General features: G+C 46.6%; 1 protein-coding gene across 1 annotated transcript in view; it reads right to left on the bottom strand.

Annotated features, from left to right (window-relative positions):
- Positions 1-2065: 2065 nt before the first annotated feature.
- pcsk5a (proprotein convertase subtilisin/kexin type 5a) overlaps positions 2066-25104 on the bottom strand; it is a gene marked incomplete at both ends in the record, with an annotated part of 51538 nt that continues 28499 nt past the window's right edge. Inside the window, 13 exons of the mRNA XM_083657334.1 lie at positions 2066-2544; positions 2630-2840; positions 4482-4582; positions 4698-4915; positions 9070-9247; positions 10182-10418; positions 11427-11669; positions 13363-13577; positions 15104-15311; positions 15806-15889; positions 17386-17586; positions 20003-20145; positions 20311-20353. Of these exons, the coding sequence (XP_083513460.1) occupies positions 2066-2544; positions 2630-2840; positions 4482-4582; positions 4698-4915; positions 9070-9247; positions 10182-10418; positions 11427-11669; positions 13363-13577; positions 15104-15311; positions 15806-15889; positions 17386-17586; positions 20003-20145; positions 20311-20353 (2561 nt within the window). The remainder of the gene's footprint in view (positions 2545-2629; positions 2841-4481; positions 4583-4697; positions 4916-9069; positions 9248-10181; positions 10419-11426; positions 11670-13362; positions 13578-15103; positions 15312-15805; positions 15890-17385; positions 17587-20002; positions 20146-20310; positions 20354-25104) is intronic.

Below are 25104 nucleotides of genomic sequence, written 5' to 3'. Positions count from 1 at the left end.
TTCTCCTGGATCACCAGGGAGTGACCTCAGAGGAAAATACAGATGGGGAGGGTCTCTGTAAAGCACAATTCTGAACCTTTGTGCGTGTCCACACGCATGTGTGTGTGTGTACACGTGTGTGTTTGTTGTGTGTTTGTGTGTCAGTGCATGTCCCCTCATAGATCAGATCATTGATGGTCCTCTGACCCACGAGTCTACTACCGTGTTTAGAGGAGGTGCAAAGGAATTATGGATCACTGTCTTGTAAATCAATAAAAAAACAACTGATTGAACGCTGAACATTGTTGTGCCATTTTCAATCTAGGGCTGCAACTAACGATTATTTTCATTATTGATTAATCTGTTGATTTATCGACTAATCAATTAGTCGTTTGGTCTATAAAATGTCTCAAAATGGTGGAAACCTCAAGATGACATCCTCAATTGTCTTCTTTTGTCCTGACCAACAGTCCACAACCCAAAGAAAAACAGGTTATTGTGACAGAAGACTTAAAGAAACCAGAAAATATTCACATTTATCATTTATGAAGTTGGAACGAGGGAATTTTAGCGTGTGTATATGTATGTGTGTGTATATATATATATATATATATATATATATATATATATATATATATATATATGTGTATATATATATATATATATATATATATACATACACCTGTATAATGATTCTAAATGATGAATCAATTATAAAAATAGTTTGCGATAAATTCTGTCAATTAGTCGACTAATTGTTGCAGCTCATGTCCTAGTTGTTGTCCTAGTTGTTGTCCTTGTCCTTGTTAATTGCTTTGGAGGAGGAATTGAATTGCTTTGCAGGTAAATGACAGTTTGTGAAGTCATGAATGACTCACTTCTCCAGCGCCATGTTATGAGTGTTATGAGACTTTATTTGAACTGAACAGCAACACATTTTCAAAGTTAAAATCCAATGACAGCAAACACATGGAAATGTCCTATAGAAATGCCAAAGCAGTAACAGTACTACTTCAAAACCACAACAACAAAGATGCAAAGATGAATAACATGATTGGTCAAATAGACAAAACAGGTAAATGCCCATGAAGAATATGAGGCCATTTACACCTGGCGTTAACATGTGTTTCTGTGATCAGATTGCAATCAGATTGTGTTTTATCACTTGAAATGCCAGGTGTAAACACCCCCAAAACGCATTGAAGAAGGATTGCAATCTGATCGGTCAAACCACCTCCGGAGGTGGTCAGGGATGCATTGTGTACACATTGAACACAAGTGTAAATGCAATGTGTCCTCTCCATCTGGATACAGCAACTTTATGCGGATTGAGAGGACACCCATTTCTGCAATCTGATTGCAATCAGATTGCAGAAAACGCATGTTAACGCCAGGTGTAAATGGCCTTTCTGTTGCATTATGGGAAGTCATAAAACATAGAGCAAAAAAAAGAAAAGAAAAAGAAAGAAGAAAAAAGAGAATAAATTGAAATGATGTAAAAACGAGCGTTCCTTAAGAATGCAGAACAGATTGAGTTTTGTGAATGGATCACAGTTGTGGAATGCAGCTCCTTATAAATACATACTGTAGCCTCTCATGTCTCATTTGGTTCAGCTCAAATTCAGTGGAGGATAAACGAGGATGTCCCTGAGGGCAGGAGAGATAAACAGCATAGAGAGAGAGAGAGATAGAGAGGGAGAGAGAGGGAGAGCGGGAGAGAGAGAGAGAGGGGGGGGGAGAGAGAGATAGAGAGGGAGAGAGAGGGAGAGCGAGAGAGGGGGAGAGAGAGGGAGGGAGAGAGAAAGAGAGGGGAGAGAGAGAGGGAGATAGAGAGAGAGAGAGGGGGGAGGGAGAGAGAGAGAGAGGGGAGGGAGAGAGAGGGTGAGAGGGAGAGAGAGAGAGGGAGAGGGGGGAGGGAGGGAGAGAGAGAGAGAGAGAGAGGGAGAAAGCGGGAGGGAGAGGGGGGAGGGAGGGAGAGAGGGAGAGAGCGGGAGGGAGAGGGGGGGGGGAGGGAGAGGGTGAGAGGGAGAGAGAGAAGGAATCCAGGAACAGAAGGAGAAATCTTTCTTAAAGGGATCGTCACGCTTCACCGGAATGCATAGCTCTCGTCGTCGTACTCCAGCTCGTCCTCGTTGTCCTCTCCCAGCTGTCCATAGCGGAACTTCCTGTACACGGTGCCGTCCTGGCCCATGTACACAATGTCCTCATCTTCATCTTCATCGTCGTCATCGTCCTTACTCCCCGGGCGGCCGCCGGTGATGTCAACTAGCTCCGCCTCCTGGAACTGGCCGCCGGAGGAACTGGCGCGGCCGCTGTACGAGGTGGAGGAGGCCGAGGTGAAGCCGCTGTGTCTGCCAGAGCCATAGCCGCCGGAGCCCAGCTTCTCGTAGCCGCGGGGGGCGATGTCCGGGGGGGCGCTCTTGGAGCGGGAGTGCCTGATGAGGAAGATGACGGCCCCCAGGCCCAGCACCAACAGGACGGAGGTGGTGATGAAGAGCGCCAGGTTGCCGTACTCCTCCACCTTCTCATTCCTGAAAGCAAAGTTGGTGCTGAGGATGCACTCCCCTAGGGAAAGAGATGAGGTTTAGAGATGTGCGGTACTTAGTAATGAGTTGATCTCTAGACATTGTTTAACAGCTCTGCAGCCTACCTCGGGTCTCAGTGCAATTACAGCAGTCCTGTTGCTGCGCTGAGGCCTGCTCCTCCTCCTCCTCCTCTGAGCCCTGGTGGTTGCAGCACAGCAGACAGCGCCCCCCAGCTTCCAAGATGGTGTGTGCAGGACACATGGTGCAGTTGGCCGGGCCGGGCGCCCTGCACTCCAGACACGAGCTGTCACAGTCCTCACAGCCGTGGCCTGAACCCTGAGGACGGAGAGCACAACACATTTAACAGTGACATACAGGGCCCGAAATTAACTTTTTGACCCACCGGCCAGTGGCGGGTAGATGGAAAAAATCTACCCACCAAGCATATTTATTACCGGCCAAAAAACAACAAATTTTTGTGTAACATATATCCATATATATCCATTTTTTCAGTACATTTCAAGTAGATAAGGTATTCCGTTGAATAATACACATTTAAATAAGAGGCCAGAGTAAAATTTGAAGCTAATTATTTTAATATATTGATTGATGATTGATTAATCAATACATGTCAATGTCAAGTCAATCTTATCAATACATGTCAAGTCAATCTTGAGCTTAAATTGTTGTAAAAAAAAACAACGCAGCTAAAAGTAATAACTGCGACAGTCTCAGTGCAGACAGACAGCGCACAACTTGGGCTACGCACCTTTCTCTCCCACTCACACCTGGCACCTGCATTAGCTCTCCTGCACTCGTTCTCTCGGCTCCGGCTTTATTGGTGGTAAGCATTTTGATTCATCTCCTCATCATACGAGCTCGGCAACAAGCGCGAGCGATTGATTCATTGATTGATTCGCCCGATGTAGGCTGTCAATTTAGCAGAGGTTAAAAGACGCTTTTTACCTCATGTTTGGTAGCCTATACGGGAGAGCCATGTGAAACAGTCTCACAAAGCACTCGTGTTAGCCAGCTGCGCACCAAAACACACATGATAACTATTATCTCCTCATATATACTGTATCATATGAGTGTCGGCAACAAGTGCGAGCGATTGATTCATTGATTGACGTTAGGCTGTCAATTTACCTCCGCTAAATTGACGACTGCATTTCATTCCAGAGTCATGTTTGGTAGCCTATACGGGAGAGCTAGAATGAAACAGCCTCAGGAAGCACTCATGTTATACTACTGCATTGAACTAACGTTAGTTTCAGACTGCTTCCTTGTATATTGTGCGCTGGGATCAGCGCTTCCCAGCGTTTAACAGTCGGAAAAAGACGCTAGGTGGACACAGGCCGTATTACATGACGACTATTTTGAGACCCGCCACGTGGCGGAGAGACGCCAAACCTAACTCGCCAAAGCTAAAATATGCCCCCCATTGGCGGGCTCTAATTTCGGGCCCTGGTGACATGGAAACACTGCCATACACTGTCTCTACTATCATCACTACTCGATACACAGGGTTCTCACATCACCTTCAACATCACCTACTTTTCCAGGACTTTCCAGGGCAAATTCATTCAAATTCAACTGGAACACGGCATCGTTTGAGACACGGATCAAGGTTCCTTACTGTTACAACACTGATCATTTTTATAATGAGAACTAGCAGCTTGACAGAAGCTCACAGACAACAATTAAAAAGAGAGACAGAGAGGCTGGAATGTGTGAACACTTCTCAACTGTTACATATGAAATAACTTCAATTCCTATTCTTGCACAAAATAGTTATACGTATACTTTTTTATTTTCCTTTTTACTAAATTAGCCTTATTTATTCTTACTAGTTTTTATTATGCAATATGTGTAAAAGGGAACAGTTCTAAAAGAACAGTATGAGAGTTTCTTCTAAATAGTTAACACTTAACATTAACAATGAAAATGTAGTGCGGTGCTGTTGGGTGCTGTTACCTTTAGCACGGGATACTGGCCCATGTTGCACAGAGACTCACACATGCCACCTGAGAGCAGGTATCCCATGTGGCACGAGTCACAGGCCTGGGATTGTCTTCCTGCAGAGACACGACACCATACATACCTTTAGATTAGTTAATTGGATGATCTGAATTGTCCACTTCCTGGTATGTACAGTATATACTGTATTTGTTTGGGTCAATACACTCGTACCCGTGCAGCTTCTGCAGCTGGGATGGCAGGGCTCGCAGGTCCGGTGGGCCGGGTCGTGGTGGTAGCCCTGTGGGCAGGTGGCGAGGCAGCGGCCTGCTTTGCGCAGGTAGAGGAGGCCCGCGGTGCAGCTCAGACAGCTGTCCTCCCCGGCCGCGCTGCACTCTGCGCAGCTCGGGTCGCACCTCGCACACGTCCCGGAGGCCTGGTCTCCATAGTAACTAGAAGGTAGACGGGGGAAAAGTGCTGCTGGATCAGATGACAGCAGATAAGAGTCTTACTTGTGGCGACGGAGGAAACAGAAACGGATACGTCCACACCAGAGCATTTAGACACAGAGCAACACAGCGTGACGGAGGGAGCGCAGACATAACAAGAGCATGTTTCATGTCCTTTCTATGGAGAGTATGGGTTTCTGTGGGGGTGTGTCTGTGTGTAGTATGTGCTGTAACAGTTTGTGCTGTAACAGTTTGTGCTGTAACAGTTTGTGCTGTAACAGTTTGTGCTGTAACAGTTTGTGCTGTAACAGTACTGTATGTGCTGTAACAGTATGTGCTGTAACAGTTTGTGCTGTAACAGTTTGTGCTGTAACAGTTTGTGCTGTAACAGTATGTGCTGTAACAGTTTGTGCTGTAACAGTTTGTGCTGTAACATTATGTGCTCTCTCCAGGGTATTTAACTACACATCACAGTGCTCTCTCTCTCCAGGGTATTTAACTGCACATCACAGTGCTCTCTCTCTCCAGGGTATTTAACTACACATCACAGTGCTCTCTCTCTCCGGGGTATTTAACTGCACATCACAGTGCTCTCTCTCTCCGGGGTATTTAACTACACATCACAGTGCTCTCTCTCTCCAGGGTATTTAACTGCACATCACAGTGCTCTCTCTCTCCAGGGTATTTAACTGCACATCACAGTGCTCTCTCTCTCCGGGGTATTTAACTGCACATCACAGTGCTCTCTCTCTCCAGGGTATTTAACTGCACATCACAGTGCTCTCTCTCTCCGGGGTATTTAACTGCACATCACAGTGCTCTCTCTCTCCAGGGTATTTAACTACACATCACAGTGCTCTCTCTCTCCAGGGTATTTAACTACACATCACAGTGCTCTCTCTCTCCAGGGTATTTAACTACACGTCACAGTGCTCTCTCTCTCCAGGGTATTTAACTGCACATCACAGTGCTCTCTCTCTCCAGGGTATTTAACTGCACATCACAGTGCTCTCTCTCTCCAGGGTATTTAACTGCACATCACAGTGCTCTCTCTCTCCAGTGTATTTAACTACACATCACAGTGCTCTCTCTCTCTGGGGTATTTAACTGCACATCACAGTGCTCTCTCTCTCCGGGGTATTTAACTGCACATCACAGTGCTCTCTCTCTCTGGGGTATTTAACTGCACATCACAGTGCTCTCTCTCTCCAGTGTATTTAACTACACATCACAGTGCTCTCTCTCTCCGGGGTATTTAACTACACATCACAGTGCTCTCTCTCTCCAGGGTATTTAACTGCACATCACAGTGCTCTCTCTCTCCAGGGTATTTAACTACACATCACAGTGCTCTCTCTCTCCAGGGTATTTAACTGCACATCACAGTGCTCTCTCTCTCCAGGGTATTTAACTACACATCACAGTGCTCTCTCTCTCCAGGGTATTTAACTGCACATCACAGTGCTCTCTCTCTCCAGGGTATTTAACTGCACATCACAGTGCTCTCTCTCTCCGGGGTATTTAACTGCACATCACAGTGCTCTCTCTCTCCAGGGTATTTAACTACACATCACAGTGCTCTCTCTCTCCAGGGTATTTAACTGCACATCACAGTGCTCTCTCTCTCCAGGGTATTTAACTACACATCACAGTGCTCTCTCTCTCCAGGGTATTTAACTGCACATCACAGTGCTCTCTCTCTCCAGGGTATTTAACTGCACATCACAGTGCTCTCTCTCTCCGGGGTATTTAACTGCACATCACAGTGCTCTCTCTGGGGTATTTAACTACACATCACAGTGCTCTCTCTCTCCAGGGTATTTAACTACACATCACAGTGCTCTCTCTCTCTGGGGTATTTAATTGCACATCACAGTGCTCTCTCTCTCCAGGGTATTTAACTGCACATCACAGTGCTCTCTCTGGGGTATTTAACTACACATCACAGTGCTCTCTCTCTCCAGGGTATTTAACTACACATCACAGTGCTCTCTCTCTCTGGGGTATTTAATTGCACATCACAGTGCTCTCTCTCTCTGGGGTATTTAACTACACATCACAGTGCTCTCTCTCTCTGGGGTATTTAACTACACATCACAGTGCTCTCTCTCTCCAGGGTATTTAACTGCACATCACAGTGCTCTCTCTCTCTGGGGTATTTAACTACCGTAAATTCCGGACTATAAGCCGCACCTTTTTTCCCGTTTTTTGGGCTTTTTTGGCCCCTGCGGCTTATATAACGGTGCGGCTTATCTATGGATTTTTTCAAAAAAAAAAAAAAAAAAAAAAAAAATCTCTCTTTTTTAGCACTCTTTCTAACTATAAATCCTATATAACTATAATAAGTTTTAATTTCCTCTCTTGCCCTCTTTTCACCACACTGTATGACACTGTATGACACTGTGTGCACTGTAAAAAACAACACAGGTGGTGTTGTGTTATGTTGTTTTGTTGAAATGTTAATAAATGGGAGCTTCCTCAAACAGCCATCTCTTTCCCGACAATCCCCTCTGTGCATGAACCCTTACATATGGTAATTAAACATAAAAAAAAAAAAAAACATTAAAACACCCGCGGCTTATAGTCCGGTGCGGCTTATATAAGAAAAAAATAGTCAACTTTGCAGGTGCGGCTTATACACCGGTGCGGCTTATAGTCCGGAATTTACGGTACACATCACAGTGCTCTCTCTCTCTGGGGTATTTAACTACACATCACAGTGCTCTCTCTCTCCAGGGTATTTAACTACACATCACAGTGCTCTCTCTCTCTGGGGTATTTAACTGCACATCACAGTGCTCTCTCTCTCTGGGGTATTTAACTGCACATCACAGTGCTCTCTCTCTCCAGGGTATTTAACTACACATCACAGTGCTCTCTCTCTCTGGGGTATTTAACTACACATCACAGTGCTCTCTCTCTCCAGGGTATTTAACTGCACATCACAGTGCTCTCTCTCTCCAGGGTATTTAACTGCACATCACAGTGCTCTCTCTCTCTGGGGTATTTAACTACACATCACAGTGCTCTCTCTCTCTGGGGTATTTAACTACACATCACAGTGCTCTCTCTCTCTCCAGGGTATTTAACTGCACATCACAGTGCTCTCTCTCTCTGGGGTATTTAACTACACATCACAGTGCTCTCTCTCTCTGGGGTATTTAACTACACATCACAGTGCTCTCTCTCTCTCCAGGGTATTTAACTACACATCACAGTGCTCTCTCTCTCCAGGGTATTTAACTGCACATCACAGTGCTCTCTCTCTCTGGGGTATTTAACTACACATCACAGTGCTCTCTCTCTCTGGGGTATTTAACTGCACATCACAGTGCTCTCTCTCTCCAGGGTATTTAACTACACATCACAGTGCTCTCTCTCTCCGGGGTATTTAACTGCACATCACAGTGCTCTCTCTCTCCAGGGTATTTAACTACACATCACAGTGCTCTCTCTCTCCGGGGTATTTAACTGCACATCACAGTGCTCTCTCTCTCCGGGGTATTTAACTGCACATCACAGTGCTCTCTCTCTCCGGGGTATTTAACTGCACATCACAGTGCTCTCTCTCTCTGGGGTATTTAACTGCACATCACAGTGCTCTCTCTCTCCGGGGTATTTAACTGCACATCACAGTGCTCTCTCTCTCCGGGGTATTTAACTGCACATCACAGTGCTCTCTCTCTCTGGGGTATTTAACTGCACATCACAGTGCTCTCTCTCTCCGGGGTATTTAACTACACATCACAGTGCTCTCTCTCTCCGGGGTATTTAACTGCACATCACAGTGCTCTCTCTCTGGGGTATTTAACTGCACATCAATTTAATGCAACATTAAGTTAACTCTCTCAATCACGGCAGTGCAAATCAAATCAAGTCTGATGAGCATTTTACAGGGGCACATGAAGGGCTATTTAAATCTCAAGCCAAATGAGCTTGTAGCTCCACACGGAACCCCTGTCCAACTGGCACAGCGCTAAAACCAAGTGTGGAGATAAGGCTGTCCAACGAACTAACGCAGTGAAAAGACTCGGGGTTCTTAATGTGAGCAGGAACAGTACTTTTACGAAAGCGCAGCAACTCTTTGTGATGATAACGCTATGTGAAAGCACAGAATATGATGGATGATCAGATGGGGAGTAGTAGGGCTCAATTACCTGTGCTGGCAAGTCTCCACACACTCTTTGCCCTCTCTAAATAGGTGGGCTTTGCAGGTGAGACACTCGTGGCTGTGTTTTCCCATGCAGGACAGACAGGCAGGGTAGCAAGGCTCACATTTCTGCCCGCTCTCATTCTGATAATAGCCTGTAGGGCATTCATCCGTACAGGTGCCATCTGTAGCAACAAACACAGAGAGGACCATGAAAAACTGTGTGTCTCTCTCACACTCACACACACACACACACACACACACACACACACACACACACACACACACACACACACACACACACACACACACACACACACACACACACACACACACACACACACACACACACACACACAAAACTCTGCTCATCTGGCACAGGAGGCTTTCCTACATGCTGGTGCTGTGACTGGAATCACTATCTGCGTTTCAGGCCACTAATTCGTACGTCAGCCATTTATTTTGTTAGTGTCCGAATCGCAAAATGATATTGTGGAATGATTCTGAGGGCCACTGCATATGTCCCACAATGCACTGCAGTGTAATATCTAGTGGACGAGCCTGGACAATAAAAGCATGAAAGTATACAAAAATGCTCTGAACTAGAGCCCGACCGATATATCAGTCAACCGATATTATCGGCTGATATTGGCCGATAACCGATATATCGGTATCGGCTGATATGTTGGCCGATATGCCGATTTGTGGTATTTTTTAAGTCATAGACAACATGCTGCATATATTTGATCTTTTTTCTTAATTCAAGTTATATTTTATATTTGTTCTATTTGACTTTTTGTATTTCCAGTTATTTATAATTATTAAATTCCCAGTTCAGTTTACTGTTTCATTGCATTGATGTCATTTTGGACAATAAAGTTTATTGATGAGCTGTAAAATATCCTGCCTACATTACATATCTCAAGTCATGTCAAGTCATAGCTTTGTCAAGTGTGTTTGATATTTGAGGGATCATCGCAAAAACATTGTGTAATATAATGTGTAGATTTAATATGAGAATATCGGCAGATATATCGATATCAGATTTTTTTTACTCCCTAATATCGGTATCGGCATCGGCCTGAAAAGTCCAGACCTCGGGCTCTACTCTGAACTCACTGAGCAGGAGATGCTTCTGGTTGCAGCTCAGGCAGTTGGTGGTGCTGGGTCCTGAACACTGGTGGCAGTATTTGTGACAGGCATGACATTCCCCCTCCTGGTCTGCATAGTGATGAGACGAGCACTTGTTGGCTGGTGGCCCACAGTGGCCGTGGCCATCCAGCTTCTGAGCCTCTCTGCAGCTGCTGCAGGAGCCAGCGTGGGGACCATAGCAGGTCAGGCAAGACGCATCGCAGTCTGGAAATACATTCAGATGATTTAAATCTCACTTGCAGGGACAGGAATGTGCTTTGTGCCATAAGAATAATGGAATCAAAATACATTATCATACATACAGTGCAGCATATGGAGATACCAATATTTTTTAGCCAGATGAAATGTTGAAAAACTATATTAGATCTAAGATTGTCATCATTCATATTTTCTTAGTTATTGTGTGGTTATAATTGTACCAATATAGAATACCTGGTAGTTTCTACTAGGGCTGGGTATTGGTCCAAATTTCAAGAATTGATTCGATTCCGATTCACAAGGTTCCGAATCGATTAATCCCGATTCAATTCCGATTCGATTAATTTCAAAATCGATTTGGTTAGTGATACTAAAACATGTTTTTTGAGCTGTAACCTGAATTACATGATTGTCCAGTTATGTAACACAGGGGTTCCCAACCTTTTTTGCGCCAAGAACCGGTAGATACATGGGGGAAAAAGTTGCGGACCGGTTGTCAATTTGAATGGTTTTAGTTACACATATATTTACTCACCAGGTGGTGATAAAGGGTAAATAACAGCCTTTTCATCTGTCAATAAAGACACTTTCACAATTATGCACAGTGATTTGATTTCAGCCTATATAATTTCTAAAAGTAGATATTAATGATCAAACATTTCCATTCATGTAGCCTACAGTATTTATGTTTTTGTTTAAACTACAAACCTAAATAAACGTCAACTTGAAAACTATGTTTCAACTACCACACACAGCCTATAATATTATAGTCTATGTTTATTTTTATTTATTTTTTTAATAAAAAAAAATCGATCTCTGGACATATGAATCGATATCAAAGGATTAAAATAAAAATCGATAAAAATCGGAGAATAATTTTTTTTTTTTTAACCCAGCCCTAGTTTCTACACAGTTGCAATCCTGATCTCTTTAATACTGTGGTTGGCCATGGACTTTATGAAAGGAAGTGTCTTCCAGGTTGAACTGTGCTGTGGTAAAAAACTAATGAGGCACCTGGACATTCCCCCGTCTCAGGGTCCCTGTAGGTGTGGGAGGGGCAGTCTGACAGACACGCCCCGTTATGCAGCGTGGCCTCGGGCTCCGAGCAGGCGTCACAGTCGTTGCTGTCCGGCCCGTCGCACAGCGCGCAGTCAAAGTGACAGCGCAGACACATCCTCTGCTCTTTGTCCTCAAAGAACATCTCAGGACAGTCTAACACACAGAGGCCCTCGTGGAGGAAGTGGTACTCCTCACAGCCTGCACAGAAGAAGCCCTGTTAGCTTTGAGTGGAAAAATGATTTTCGTACAACAAAGTGAAACTATATCAAATACAGAAAGAGATGCAAGAGAAAGACAGGAGATGGCGCTGGCACCGCTTTCACTTGGGGACATCAGAGAAAAATGACAAGGCAGTCGTTTTAGATCCACATAACTTTAATCTCACAAGAGGTCAAGTAAAGGTAAAGGTAAAGGTAAAGTCCCACTGATTGTCACACACCTGAGCGTGCAAAATGTGTTCTCCGCATTTGACCCATCCCCTGTGGGAGCGGTGAGCGGCAGCAGTGCCGCGCTCGGGAATCATATGGTGGCCACATATTTGACTTGTGATAGCTTGTGACATACTACTACTACTACTACTACTATACTACTAGCCTGGGTAAACCCAGCCTTCAACGTGACGTCACAGGCTATTGAAGTCAAACTTAAATGGTTATACTTGGAATGACACTGTTATTAGACAAGGTATCACACCAGATTGAAATGATGCGATCAGCACAAATTACATTATTTCTGGGGCATTTTTGCCTTTATTTGAAAGCTAACAGGGAAGATAGAGAGGAAAGATTGGGGGGCGAGAGGAATGACCTGAGCCCCCAGGACGCCATCTTACTTTATCTGGGCTAGAAACAGATCCTACCGTGCCTCATCCTCACACAGCCTACTGTGCCTCATCCTCACACAGCCTACTGTGCCTCATCCTCATCCTCCTTCCCTTCCTCCTCCTCATTGCTCATTTCTACCGTACCTTGTTGGTTTTCCCTCGAGGAGCAGCTTGCGATAGCCATGGCCGCATGAACCATGGTAGTTCTTATCACGCTAATATATATATTGTCGCTGTCGTTCCAGGACCTCGAATTTCCAAAACAGAAACTTTTCAGGAAGTAAAAAAAACCTGTTTGCTCTTAAAATACTGAACCAAATGTCGTCAAAGTTGGCACATGTCTTAATTATAGTTAGTTTCCCGCTGAATGTGTCATTACTTTATTAATATCTTACCTGGATAAGCTCAAATGATGTTGTTTATATTATCAGTCCGACTTGGAAGTACTTTCTCCCGGCCAGTCAGGCGGGAGAGAGTCGCATACTCATGCACGAGCCCCCAAGCTCCAGGCCGCGGGGGCGGGCGCAGATGCAACAGCATTGCCCCTCGCCTCTCATGTCCGAGACGGGGGCTTTCGCATGGGGTGAGAAATAGTCTGACATAACGTAGCGTTAACGTTAGAGACGTGAAGGGTGACCAATGGCATTGATTCATGACAAAAAATAAAAGTGAAAAAAGGCACATTCGAGGTCCTGGAACGACAGCGACGATATGTTCAAGTGCTCATTTTTCAAATACGTTTGTTTTTAATGAGTTAGCGGTAGCCTATTTGACGATATAAAAAGGCGGTATGACATTATGATTAAGAGCTCTGAGAGCTGCTCTCAAACCTCCATCAGACAGTGGGGCAGCTGAGGTGGCGTCCTGTGATTCTACTGCACAGACTCAGGCTCCAAATGATGTCACAAAAGCAAGATGGCAGCTTGCAGAAAGGAGATATTTTGGCCTCACTTTTGGAAGTGGAGACACGCTGTCCATCTTTTATACAGTCAATGGGTGAGACTGACTGAGCTAAGAGAGCCAGATTTGTCCTCCCTACATCTATTCCTCGCGTTATGTTTCGGGTACCTGTGCACTGTCCGAGTGGGGTGCACTCCTGACAGGCCGAGGGGCAGCGCCGGCACTCCCCGTCCCGGACCGTGTGTGCCAGAGGACAGGCCTGCACACACTCGTGCTTGTGTAGGAGGAGAGGCTGGTCACAGCTCAGGCACTGAGTGGCATTTCTCCCGCAGGACGCGCAGCCTGCCGCACAGCTACGACACACCTGGCCCACAGGGTAGCCCCTGTGGAGGCAGAGCAGAGACATCAACACACACACACAGACACACACACACACACATACACACGCACATACACACACACACACACGCACACACACACACACACACGCACGCACGCACGCACGCACACACACACACACGCACACACACACACACCAATGCTCTCTGGCTTAACTGACCTAGTCTGTGTGGATACAAACCAGCTACAAGCATCCTCAAAACACATCATGTTAAGTGTACATTAAATTAATTAACAACAAATGACAACAAACAAATAAATTTCTTAAGACAGATATATCTGTCATCATCCAAACTAGGAATGATCAATTTCCAGCGTAGCGGGAGCATAATACATGTTACTAGTGGTCGACCGATTTTTTTCCAACGGCCGATGTTGATGATATGTTTTTCCCCATCTGATCAAATACAACAATTGAGGACACAAAATTGCTGAACATTGATTCAACATTATTTTTATTGGCTGTATTAGCATTAGCATTAGCATTGTCTGTCTCTGTTAGCTTAGTCTCACGTGGTCACACCCACCATCTTACGCAATCAATTCCAGTGATTCCATTTCCGCATGAAAAGTGGCGGCAGGCCTCTGATTGGTTGGGCTGTAACCGAAGCCCGAGCCTCTGATTGGTTGGGCTGTAACAGAAGCCCGGGCCTCTGATTGGTTGGGCTGCAACAGAAGTCTGTTTGTCTGCGTGCATCGTGTATAACGTACTGCAGCTGCCCCACGAGTTGGGTCATGCAAATAAGGAGGTCTGTGTTTGGTCAATTCATATGTCCTCATAGTAGCTCTGGAAAGTTGGGCAAAAATTAGTGCAAGGTCACTGGGGTCACGCTCCTCTATGTACAAGCTGAATGAAGCTCAGCTGACTTCCACAGTGCACACACACACACACACACACACACACACACACACACACACACACACACGCACACACACACACACACACGCACACACACACACACACACAAACACACACAGTGTCACACAAAGTACATTTCAGTGAGCTTCAGTCAGCTTGTGACCCCATTAACCTTGCATTCATTTCTTACCAAATTTGCAGACTTTAAAAAATGTGAACTATCCCTTTAAGCACTTTTGAAGCGTTGTGCCCCAGACGTTGGCTCCTGCGAGACGACTGTTTGCTTCAGTAGATTAAAGTTAAAGTTGCACTTTTGAACTTATGAATGAAAAATGAGAAAGTTTTTGTGCCGTTAACAACAGCATTGATCAGCTCAGCAGATTTGCAGAATCTTTGTTTCTGAGAGGAGAAAAATTGGGAAACTTACATAACTAAATACAAAATAAATAAACTAAGTTAGTGTACAGTACACACTGTAGCATCTCTTTGTTTGCATAAGTTTCCCTTTATTGGCCTCATGAGCGCAGGCATCTGCCGATGATCTCAAAATCCCATGAAGCGGTCGACCACTAAAAGTTACACGATGTAAAAAGCAATTGAATACATTTAAATTCAAATTCAAATAATAAAAAAGAGTGATTGAGGCCTGACCTGACACACTGTTGGACACATTGTCCGTCCTGTAGGAATAAGGGCACTTTGCGCGTGCTCAGACAGCGGGTGCAGCGCTGTGCGTCCACAGTGTCCACACACTGCACACAGCCCTGAGGACACGCGTCACACACTCCGCTCCGCCGGCCGGCAGAGAAGCCTGCCGGACACTTTGGCACACACGTCTGCTGTGTGGTCAGGAAGCGCCCTGCAGGAGACAGAGTCAATATAATGAAGCTGCAATTTAGTAGCACTTTTCATTTAAGATTGATCTTAAATGAAAAGTGCATGACAAACAAAATGTATTATTATTAGTATTTATTGACTAACAGACTGACAGAGTGAGAGACAGACCTCTGGACTAACAGACTGACAGAGTGAGAGACAGACCTCTGGACTAATATACTGACAGAGTGAGAGACAGACCTCTGGACTAACAGACTGACAGAGTGAGAGACAGACCTCTGGACTAACAGACTGACAGAGTGAGATACAGACCTCTGGACTAACAGACAGAGTGAGATACAGACCTCTGGACTAACAGACTGACAGAGTGAGAGACAGACCTCTGGACTAACAGACTGACAGAGTGAGAGACAGACCTCTGGACTAACATACTGACAGAGTGAGAGACAGACCTCTGGACTAACAGACTGAGTGAGAGACAGACCTCTGGACTAACAGACTGAGTGAGAGACAGACCTCTGACACAGCTGTTACACTGGTTCTTCTCGTCTCCAGAGCAGGAGTCACAGGAGGGGTGACACTCCTCACACTCTCCATCATCTGGAGGAGGACAACATGACAACAGAAACAAGCATGACACACAGACAGTGACATGAAGAGACCTCTCACTACAGCACGTCATACTGTACACATAAAGGTTCTACGTCACTACAGCACGTCATAAAGGTTCTACGTCACTACAGCACGTCATAAAGGTTCTACATCACTACAGCACGTCATAAAGGTTCTACATCACTACAGCACGTCATAAAGGTTCTACATCACTACAGCACGTCATAAAGGTTCTACATCACTACAGCACGTCATAAAGGTTCTACATCACTACAGCACGTCATACTGTACACATAAAGGTTCTACATCACTACAGCACGTCATACTGTACACATAAAGGTTCTACGTCACTACAGCACGTCATACTGTACACATAAAGGTTCTACATCACTACAGCACGTCATAAAGGTTCAGCGTCAGACAGACATGGACTTTGACTGGTGCACCTTTCCTTCCTTCTCTTCTCCTCCTGTAGATCATATACAGGAGTGTTGTTGCAATAAGCACAACTCATAATAGAACTGATAAGCAGCTATCTCCAGTGTGATGCCTTTAGCAATGATGTCAGAACAACCTGCAACATTGTTTGCCTAACAGGCTATTTCCAATGTGGCCGTGTGGCTATAAGTCACATTTATAGTGTAATTGATAGTTTAACAACAGCCTCACTTCTGTGTGTCCATTTTAAACCTGGGTGTTAACTGCTTTCTCAGCATTGTCCTCGTTAATTCAGATGTCTAATTAGCATATGTTGTTTTAAGTTCTTTCCCGCTAAGCCTTCCATCTCCTGTGAGGAAAAGGGAAGAAACTAAATGTTCAGCACATAGAATCAATGATTTCAAAGTCTATATCTGGCAGATGTTGACTCGTCTCCGTGTGTGGGTGCAGGGTTCAGGGGAGGTGTCTCCCTGTGTGGGTGCAGGGTGCAGGGTTCAGGGGAGGTGTTTCCCTGTGTGGGTGCAGGGTTCAGGGGAGGTGTTTCCCTGTGTGGGTGCAGGGTTCAGGGGAGGTGTCTCCCTGTGTGGGTGCAGGGTTCAGGGGAGGTGTCTCCGTGTGTGGGTGCAGGGTTCAGGGGAGGTGTCTCCCTGTGTGGGTGCAGGGTGCAGGGTTCAGGGGAGGTGTTTCCCTGTGTGGGTGCAGGGTTCAGGGGAGGTGTTTCCCTGTGTGGGTGCAGGGTTCAGGGGAGGTGTCTCCCTGTGTGGGTGCAGGGTTCAGGGGAGGTGTCTCCCTGTGTGGGTGCAGGGTTCAGGGGAGGTGTCTCCCTGTGTGGGTGCAGGGTTCAGGGGAGGTGTCTCCCTGTGTGGGTGCAGGGTTCAGGGGAGGTGTCTCCCTGTGTGGGTGCAGGGTGCAGGGTTCAGGGGAGGTGGCACACACACCAATCACCCTGGAAGATGTATTTTCTGCCCCTGCAGAAAGTAGCCAAATCCCTCATTGGTTATAGGCAGAGAGTGGAGATTAGCAGCATGCAGAAGCATTAGTCTCACCACTGAGGAAGGTCTTCACAGGGCAGACCTCACGGTTCGACACACACTCGCCGTTCTCCAGACTCAAGCCCTCCTCGCACGACACGCAGTCGCCATCCTCCGGGCCGTTGCACGTCACGCAGTCTAAGTGGCACTCGTCGCAGTCGTGGGTGTCTTCGTTGCCATAGAAACCGTCGGGGCACGTTGTAACACACCTTCCCTCTAGAACACAACAAGACAACATTGACAGAGCCATCTGTCAATCATGGCTTTTTTTAGCTTCACACATACACACACACACATACACATACACACACATACACACACACGCAACAGTTGATGCTTCCCAGCTTCACACACACACACACACACACACACACACACACACACACACAACAGATGATGCTTCCTAGCTTCACACACACACACACACACACACACACACACACACACACACACACACACACACACACACACACACACAGGCTAAGATCAGAATAGGACAGGCCAGACTAGGCTGTAGATTAGCTAGATCCCCTGTGTCCTAGTTAGTTCTGGTTAATGTCTAGAGTAGTCAGTTTGTCTGATCTTCTCCCCCCCTCTCTTTCTCTTCCCCCCTTCCCCTGCTCCTTCCCCACTTCCCCCTTCCTGTTCTCTCCTCTCCCACATTTCCAATTCTCTCCCCACCTCCTCCCTCTCCCTGCTCTCTCCTCCCCCACACACCCCCGCTCTCCCTCCTCCCCTCTCCTGCTCTCTCCTCTTTCCCCCTTCCCCCACTATTCTAAAGCATAGTACCCATTCTACTCCAAAGCATGGCACTCATTCTATCCCCTCCCACTATTCCGCCACTATTTTAAAGCATGGCACCCATTCTACCCTAAAGCGAGCTCTATATGTGAACATCAACAACAACAAGAAATCGACATATGTCCGTTTGTAAAATGTGTGTCTATATTTCTCTATCATATGATTGTTCGATGTGTTATTATTACTACTGTAATTTGTTACTGTTGTGTCAGCTAGCCCTCCTTTCCCTGTTCTCTCCATATACTCTCTCATACTCGCCCTGCTCTCCCCCCCCACCTCCTCCAATTCCCGAACCCCCCCCCCCCCCCCCTCCACTTTTGTGAAGCATTACATCCATTCCATTTTAAAGCATGGCACCCATTCTCTTTCTGTCCCCCTTCCCCTGCTACTTTCCCCACCTATCCTTCTCCGTTCTCTCCTCTCCCACATTTCCAATTCTCTCCCCACCTCCTCCCTCTCCCTGCTCTCTTCTCCCCCACATCCCCCTCGCTCTCCCTCCCCCCTCCTGCTCTCTCCTCTTTCCCCCTTCCCCTGCTCATTCCCCACTTCCTATACTCTCCAACATTTCCCATTCCCTCCCCACCCCATCACTCGCTCACATTCCCCCTGCTCTCCTCCCTTCTCCTGCTCTCTCCTATATTTCTATATTTCTCTATCAATTGTTCAATGTGTTATCTTTATTCTGTAATTTGCTACTGTTGTGTCAGCTAGAATTAGCTAGACATATTCTCTGTGAAGCCCTCTGGGACATGCTTGTGAATTAGGGCTATACAAATAAACTTGACTTGACACACACACACACACGCAAACACGCAACAGATGATGCTTCCCAGCTTCACACACACAGACACAGACACACACACACACACACACAGACGCACACACACACACACACACACACACACACAGATGATGCTTGGTAGCTACACACACACACACAGACACACACACACACACACACACACAGAACAGATGATGCTTCCCAGCTTCACACACACACACACACACACACACACACACACACAGACACACACAGAACATACGATGCTTGGTAGCTACACACACACACAGACACACACACACAGACACACACACACACACACACACACACACACACACACACACACACAGAACAGATGATGCTTCCTAGCTACACACACACACACACACACACACAGACACACACACACACACACACACACACACACACACACAGAACAGATGATGCTTGGTAGCTACACACACACACACACACACACACACAGACACACACACACACACAGACACGCACACACAGACACACACACACACACACACACACACAGACACAGACACACACACACACACACACACACACACACAGAACAGATGATGCTTCCCAGCTTCACACACACACACACACAGACACACAGACACACACACACACACACACACACACACACACAGACACACACACACACACACACACACACACACACACACACACACAGAACGGATGATGCTTCCCAGCTTCACACACACACACACACACACACACACACACACACACACACACACACACACACACAGACACACACAGAACATACGATGCTTGGTAGCTACACACACACACACACACAGACACACACACAGACACACACACACACACACACACACACACAGACACACACACACACACACACAGACACACACACACACACACACACACACACACACACAGACACACACACACACACACACACACAGACACACACACACACACACACACACACACACACAGAACGGATGATGCTTGGTAGCGTCAGGTCAGGCTCAGGTGGGACAGCTTCACCTGATAAGAACAGGTCGGTCTCACACCAGTAGCACTCGTGTTGGTCACAGCTCACACAGTCGTCATCACACTGAACGCACGTCATCTCCTCTTCCACGCTGTACGTCTTCGCAGGGCAGTTCTTATAGCAGCCATCCTGAAAACTGATAACAAGCTCAACCAGTCAACACCGACACGTTCCCTCAGCCACAACACAACAACAAGCTGCTCTCACAGCAAGAGATCACTCTAATGTGACAGAACAGAGAGGCAGAGTGATGCAGAGAGGCAACAGCACACATGGAGAGAGGGAGGCCACACAGCCTTACTTGTAGAAGCCCTCCACGCAGGAGAGGCAATGCCTAGGGTTATCTGTTGAAAACACAATGCCTAGGGTTATCTGTATGAAACACAATGCCTAGGGTTATCTGTTGAAAACACAATGCCTAGGGTTATCTGTATGAAACACAATGCCTAGGGTTATCTGTATGAAACACAATGCCTAGGGTTATCTGTATGAAACACAATGCCTAGGGTTATCTGTTGGAAACAATGCCTAGGGTTATCTGTTGAAAACACAATGCCTAGGGTTATCTGTTGAAAACACAATGCCTAGGGTTATCTGTATGAAACACAATGCCTAGGGTTATCTGTTGAAAACACAATGCCTAGGGTTATCTGTTGGAAACACAATGCCTAGGGTTATCTGTTGAAAACACAATGCCTAGGGTTATCTGTTGAAAACACAATGCCTAGGGTTATCTGTTGAAAACACAATGCCTAGGGTTATCTGTATGAAACACAATGCCTAGGGTTATCTGTATGAAACACAATGCCTAGGGTTATCTGTATGAAACACAATGCCTAGGGTTATCTGTTGGAAACAATGCCTAGGGTTATCTGTTGAAAACACAATGCCTAGGGTTATCTGTATGAAACACAATGCCTAGGGTTATCTGTATGAAACACAATGCCTAGGGTTATCTGTATGAAACACAATGCCTAGGGTTATCTGTTGGAAACAATGCCTAGGGTTATCTGTTGAAAACACAATGCCTAGGGTTATCTGTTGAAAACACAATGCCTAGGGTTATCTGTATGAAACACAATGCCTAGGGTTATCTGTTGAAAACACAATGCCTAGGGTTATCTGTTGAAAACACAATGCCTAGGGTTATCTGTTGGAAACACAATGCCTAGGGTTATCTGTTGAAAACACAATGCCTAGGGTTATCTGTATGAAACACAATGCCTAGGGTTATCTGTATGAAACACAATGCCTAGGGTTATCTGTTGGAAACAATGCCTAGGGTTATCTGTTGAAAACACAATGCCTAGGGTTATCTGTATGAAACACAATGCCTAGGGTTATCTGTATGAAACACAATGCCTAGGGTTATCTGTATGAAACACAATGCCTAGGGTTATCTGTTGGAAACAATGCCTAGGGTTATCTGTTGAAAACACAATGCCTAGGGTTATCTGTTGAAAACACAATGCCTAGGGTTATCTGTATGAAACACAATGCCTAGGGTTATCTGTTGAAAACACAATGCCTAGGGTTATCTGTTGAAAACACAATGCCTAGGGTTATCTGTTGGAAACACAATGCCTAGGGTTATCTGTTGAAAACACAATGCCTAGGGTTATCTGTATGAAACACAATGCCTAGGGTTATCTGTATGAAACACAATGCCTAGGGTTATCTGTTGAAAACACAATGCCACACAATGCCTAAGGTTATCTGTTGAAAACACAATGCCTAGGGTTATCTGTTGGAAACAGAATGCCTATGGTTATCTGTTGGAAACACAATGCCTAGGGTTATCTGTATGAAACACAATGCCTAGGGTTATCTGTATGAAACACAATGCCTAGGGTTATCTGTTGGAATCACAATGCTTAGGGTTATCTGTATGAAACACAATGCCTAGGGTTATCTGTTTGAAACACAATGCTTAGGGTTATCTGTATGAAACACAATGCCTAGGGTTATCTGTTTGAAACACAATGCTTAGGGTTATCTGTATGAAACACAATGGCTAGGGTTATATGTTTGAAACACAATGCTGTCGGATCACCTTATGATTGCGTGGGAAATCACTACACCGTTTAGTTGCAAGCTTGCATTTATTCCACAGAGCCTTATATCACAGCATGTTATTACGTTGGTATCCTGCCTAGTCTGACTCGCTCCTCCTCTCGACTCCCAGCATGCCCCTCGGCATGTGCTACGTCAGACCCACATAAACAATAACACCACATCTCCCCTTTTGAGTATACAGTGATGTAAACACAGTGTTGCTCTGTTAGCACAACTGTACCAGCTTAGCTCTGAAATCAACATTAATTAGCTTTGTTTTGAAACAACATTAATCTGCAGTAACCAGCCTACCTAAGGCATTCTCACAAACAGCATGTTACCCAGTGCACTTCCTCCACAGTACAGTACCATTCCAATTCTCTATAACAGCCTTTTTTTTTTTTTTTTTTTTTTTTTTTAACATAGAGAGCAATTGGGCAGCAGCAAAATAGTGCAAACATTTTCTTTCTCTCCTTTACATTGCAGAAACTTTTGTTACACTTTTTTTTTTCTTTTTTTTTTTTTTTACAAGTCCAGTCTCTCTGGTTTCACTACAGCCCTGCCGAACCTGGTTCTGACTGTAGTGCGATCCGGACTTCGTTCGGGCATTGGTTTTACTGGGGAAGACACCGCTACGTGTGACGGTGTGGACACCTGGGTGTCTTGTATGCTCTCAGGTCTGTCCATGGGGATGAGGTGATGGCGGTTCCTGCGGACTGTTCCATGGGGTACGTCCACCACGTATGAACGTGGCGCTGAGTGATCCCCCACCACCGTCCCGGTTACCTTCGCGTTAGTCACCCACACTTGTCTCCCTGGCGGGATGTGGCTGAGCTCTTGTGCTCGGTGACGCTTGTTGAAGCGTTTCTGACCCGTGCTCCTCCCCTCCCTCTCCCTCGACATGACGACCGTGCTGTCGGGGAGCGCCGGATTCAGTAGAGAAGGGAGGGTCGGCACCGTGGAACGAAGCTGGCGTCCCATCAACAGTTGAGCCGGACTGAAGCCGTTTTGCAGCGGGGTGGCACGATATGCCAGTAAAGCGAGGTAGGGGTCCGTTGCCTTTTTGAGGAGGTTTTTCACGGTTTGGACTGCCCGTTCAGCCTCGCCGTTGCTTTGTGGGTGGTGCGGGCTGCTGGTCACATGTTTAAATCCGTATGTTGCAGCGAAGATCGACATGTTGCTCCCTGAGAATTGTGGCCCATTGTCGGTCATCAGGGTCTCGGGCACCCCATGCCGTGCAAACATAGATTTGAGGTGGGCTGTGATGTCGGTGGACTTTGTGTGTGTTAGGTTCGCTATCTCCACATACCTCGAGTAATAGTCCACTACCAGCAGGTACATCTTTCCTTTCAATGTGAAGAGATCCGCCCCTAGCTTCTGCCAGGGTCTCTCGGGGAGAACCGTGGGGATCAGCGGTTCTGTGTGGTTGGTGCGTTCCTGAATGCATGTTCTACAGTTCAAAACCAGTTCATTCAGCTGCTGACTCAAGCCGGGCCACCACACACTCTGCCGTGCGCGCTCCCTGCATTTTACCACGCCTTGATGTCCCTCATGTATTTTACTGAGGACGTCGTTTCTCAAGGCTGCTGGAATAACCAGTCTCGTCCCCTTTAGCAGCAGACCATCCTGCACAGTGAGGAAGGCGCGCTCAGCCCAGTACAGCCGTAACACCCCCTCACCTGAGTTGGACTCTGGCCACCCGTCCTGGCACATCTTCATAACCTTGGAGCACACCCCATCAGCAGCAAGATGCTCTCTCAGCCTGTCCATGTAGGAAGCACTCGCTGGCATGCTCTCCATGACGCTATCCACATAGATGTTTGTGCTCTCCAGGAGCTCTCTGTCCACGTCACTCGTGCCCGTCCGCAGTGGAGCACGTGACAGTGCGTCTGCCGTCCACAGGTCCTTTCCAGGGACATGAGAGATAGAGTAGGAGTATCTCATGAGTCTCATCCTGAAACGTTGGATTCGGGGGGGCAGAGAGTCCAAAGCCTGGGCCCCCAGGAGGCTCACCAGCGGTTTGTGGTCCGTCTCTAACTCAAAGTGCAGGCCAATGAGGAAGTCTCTGAACCGCTCGCAGGCCCACGTGAGCGCCAGGGCCTCCTTCTCCACCTGAGCGTATCTCTGTTCCACAGGTGAGAGCGATCGTGACGCATAAGCGACGGGCCTCCAGTCGCCATCCACCTTCTGCAGCAGTACCGCACCAAGTCCGAAAGAAGACGCGTCTGCTGACACCTTAATGTCCATGTTCGGGTCATATAGGGCCAACACCGGCGTCCTTGTCAGCCATTCTTTCAGGCTGTCAAAGGCTTCGGCTTGGTCGGACCCCCAGAACCAGTGGTTCTTCTTTGAGAGTAAGTCCCTGAGAGGCTTGTCTTTCTCCGAGAGCAGCGGGATAAACTTGCCCAGCTGGTTCACCATCCCCAGGAAGCTGCGGAGTTCTGTTGTATTGGTGGGTTCTGCGATCCCCCTGACCGCCGCCGTCTTCCCTGGGTCTGACTTAACCCCCGCAGCCGAGATGACGTGACCCAGGAATTTGATTTCCTCTCTCGACAGCTCACATTTCTCCATGTTGAGGGTTATGCCCGCTTTCTCTGCCTTCTTTAAGACAGCATGCAGGCGGGTATCGTGCTCCTGCTGTGAGCACCCCCACACCAGAACATCGTCCATATGACAAACCACTCCCTCCAGACCATCAATCACTTCCGTCACCATCCTGTTTTGAAAGTGCTCTGGCGCAGAAGCTATCAACGGCAGCCGGTTCAAATGAAAACGCCCAAACGGCGTGATGAAGGTCGTGAACTTGGCGGACTCCTCTGCTAGTGGGATCTGCCAAAAGCCCATGTTACAGTCCAGCTCACTGAAGATGCGGGCGCCAGCCAATGAGCCAAGGGTCTGTTCAACTGAGGGAAGTATGTATTTTTCTCTACACACTGAATCATTGAGCCTGGTGAGGTCGACACATATGCGGGGGTCGCCTGTCTTTTTCGGCACCACCACCATGCCTGAGCACCAGTCGGTGGGCTCCTCCACCCTGCTG

The sequence above is a fragment of the Poromitra crassiceps genome (genome assembly GCF_964638095.1).
Source record: "Poromitra crassiceps genome assembly, chromosome: 21".
In the NCBI taxonomy this organism is placed as follows: domain Eukaryota; kingdom Metazoa; phylum Chordata; class Actinopteri; order Beryciformes; family Melamphaidae; genus Poromitra; species Poromitra crassiceps.
Note: the sequence above shows the minus strand (reverse complement) of the source record. Positions and strands in the feature narration are given on the sequence as shown.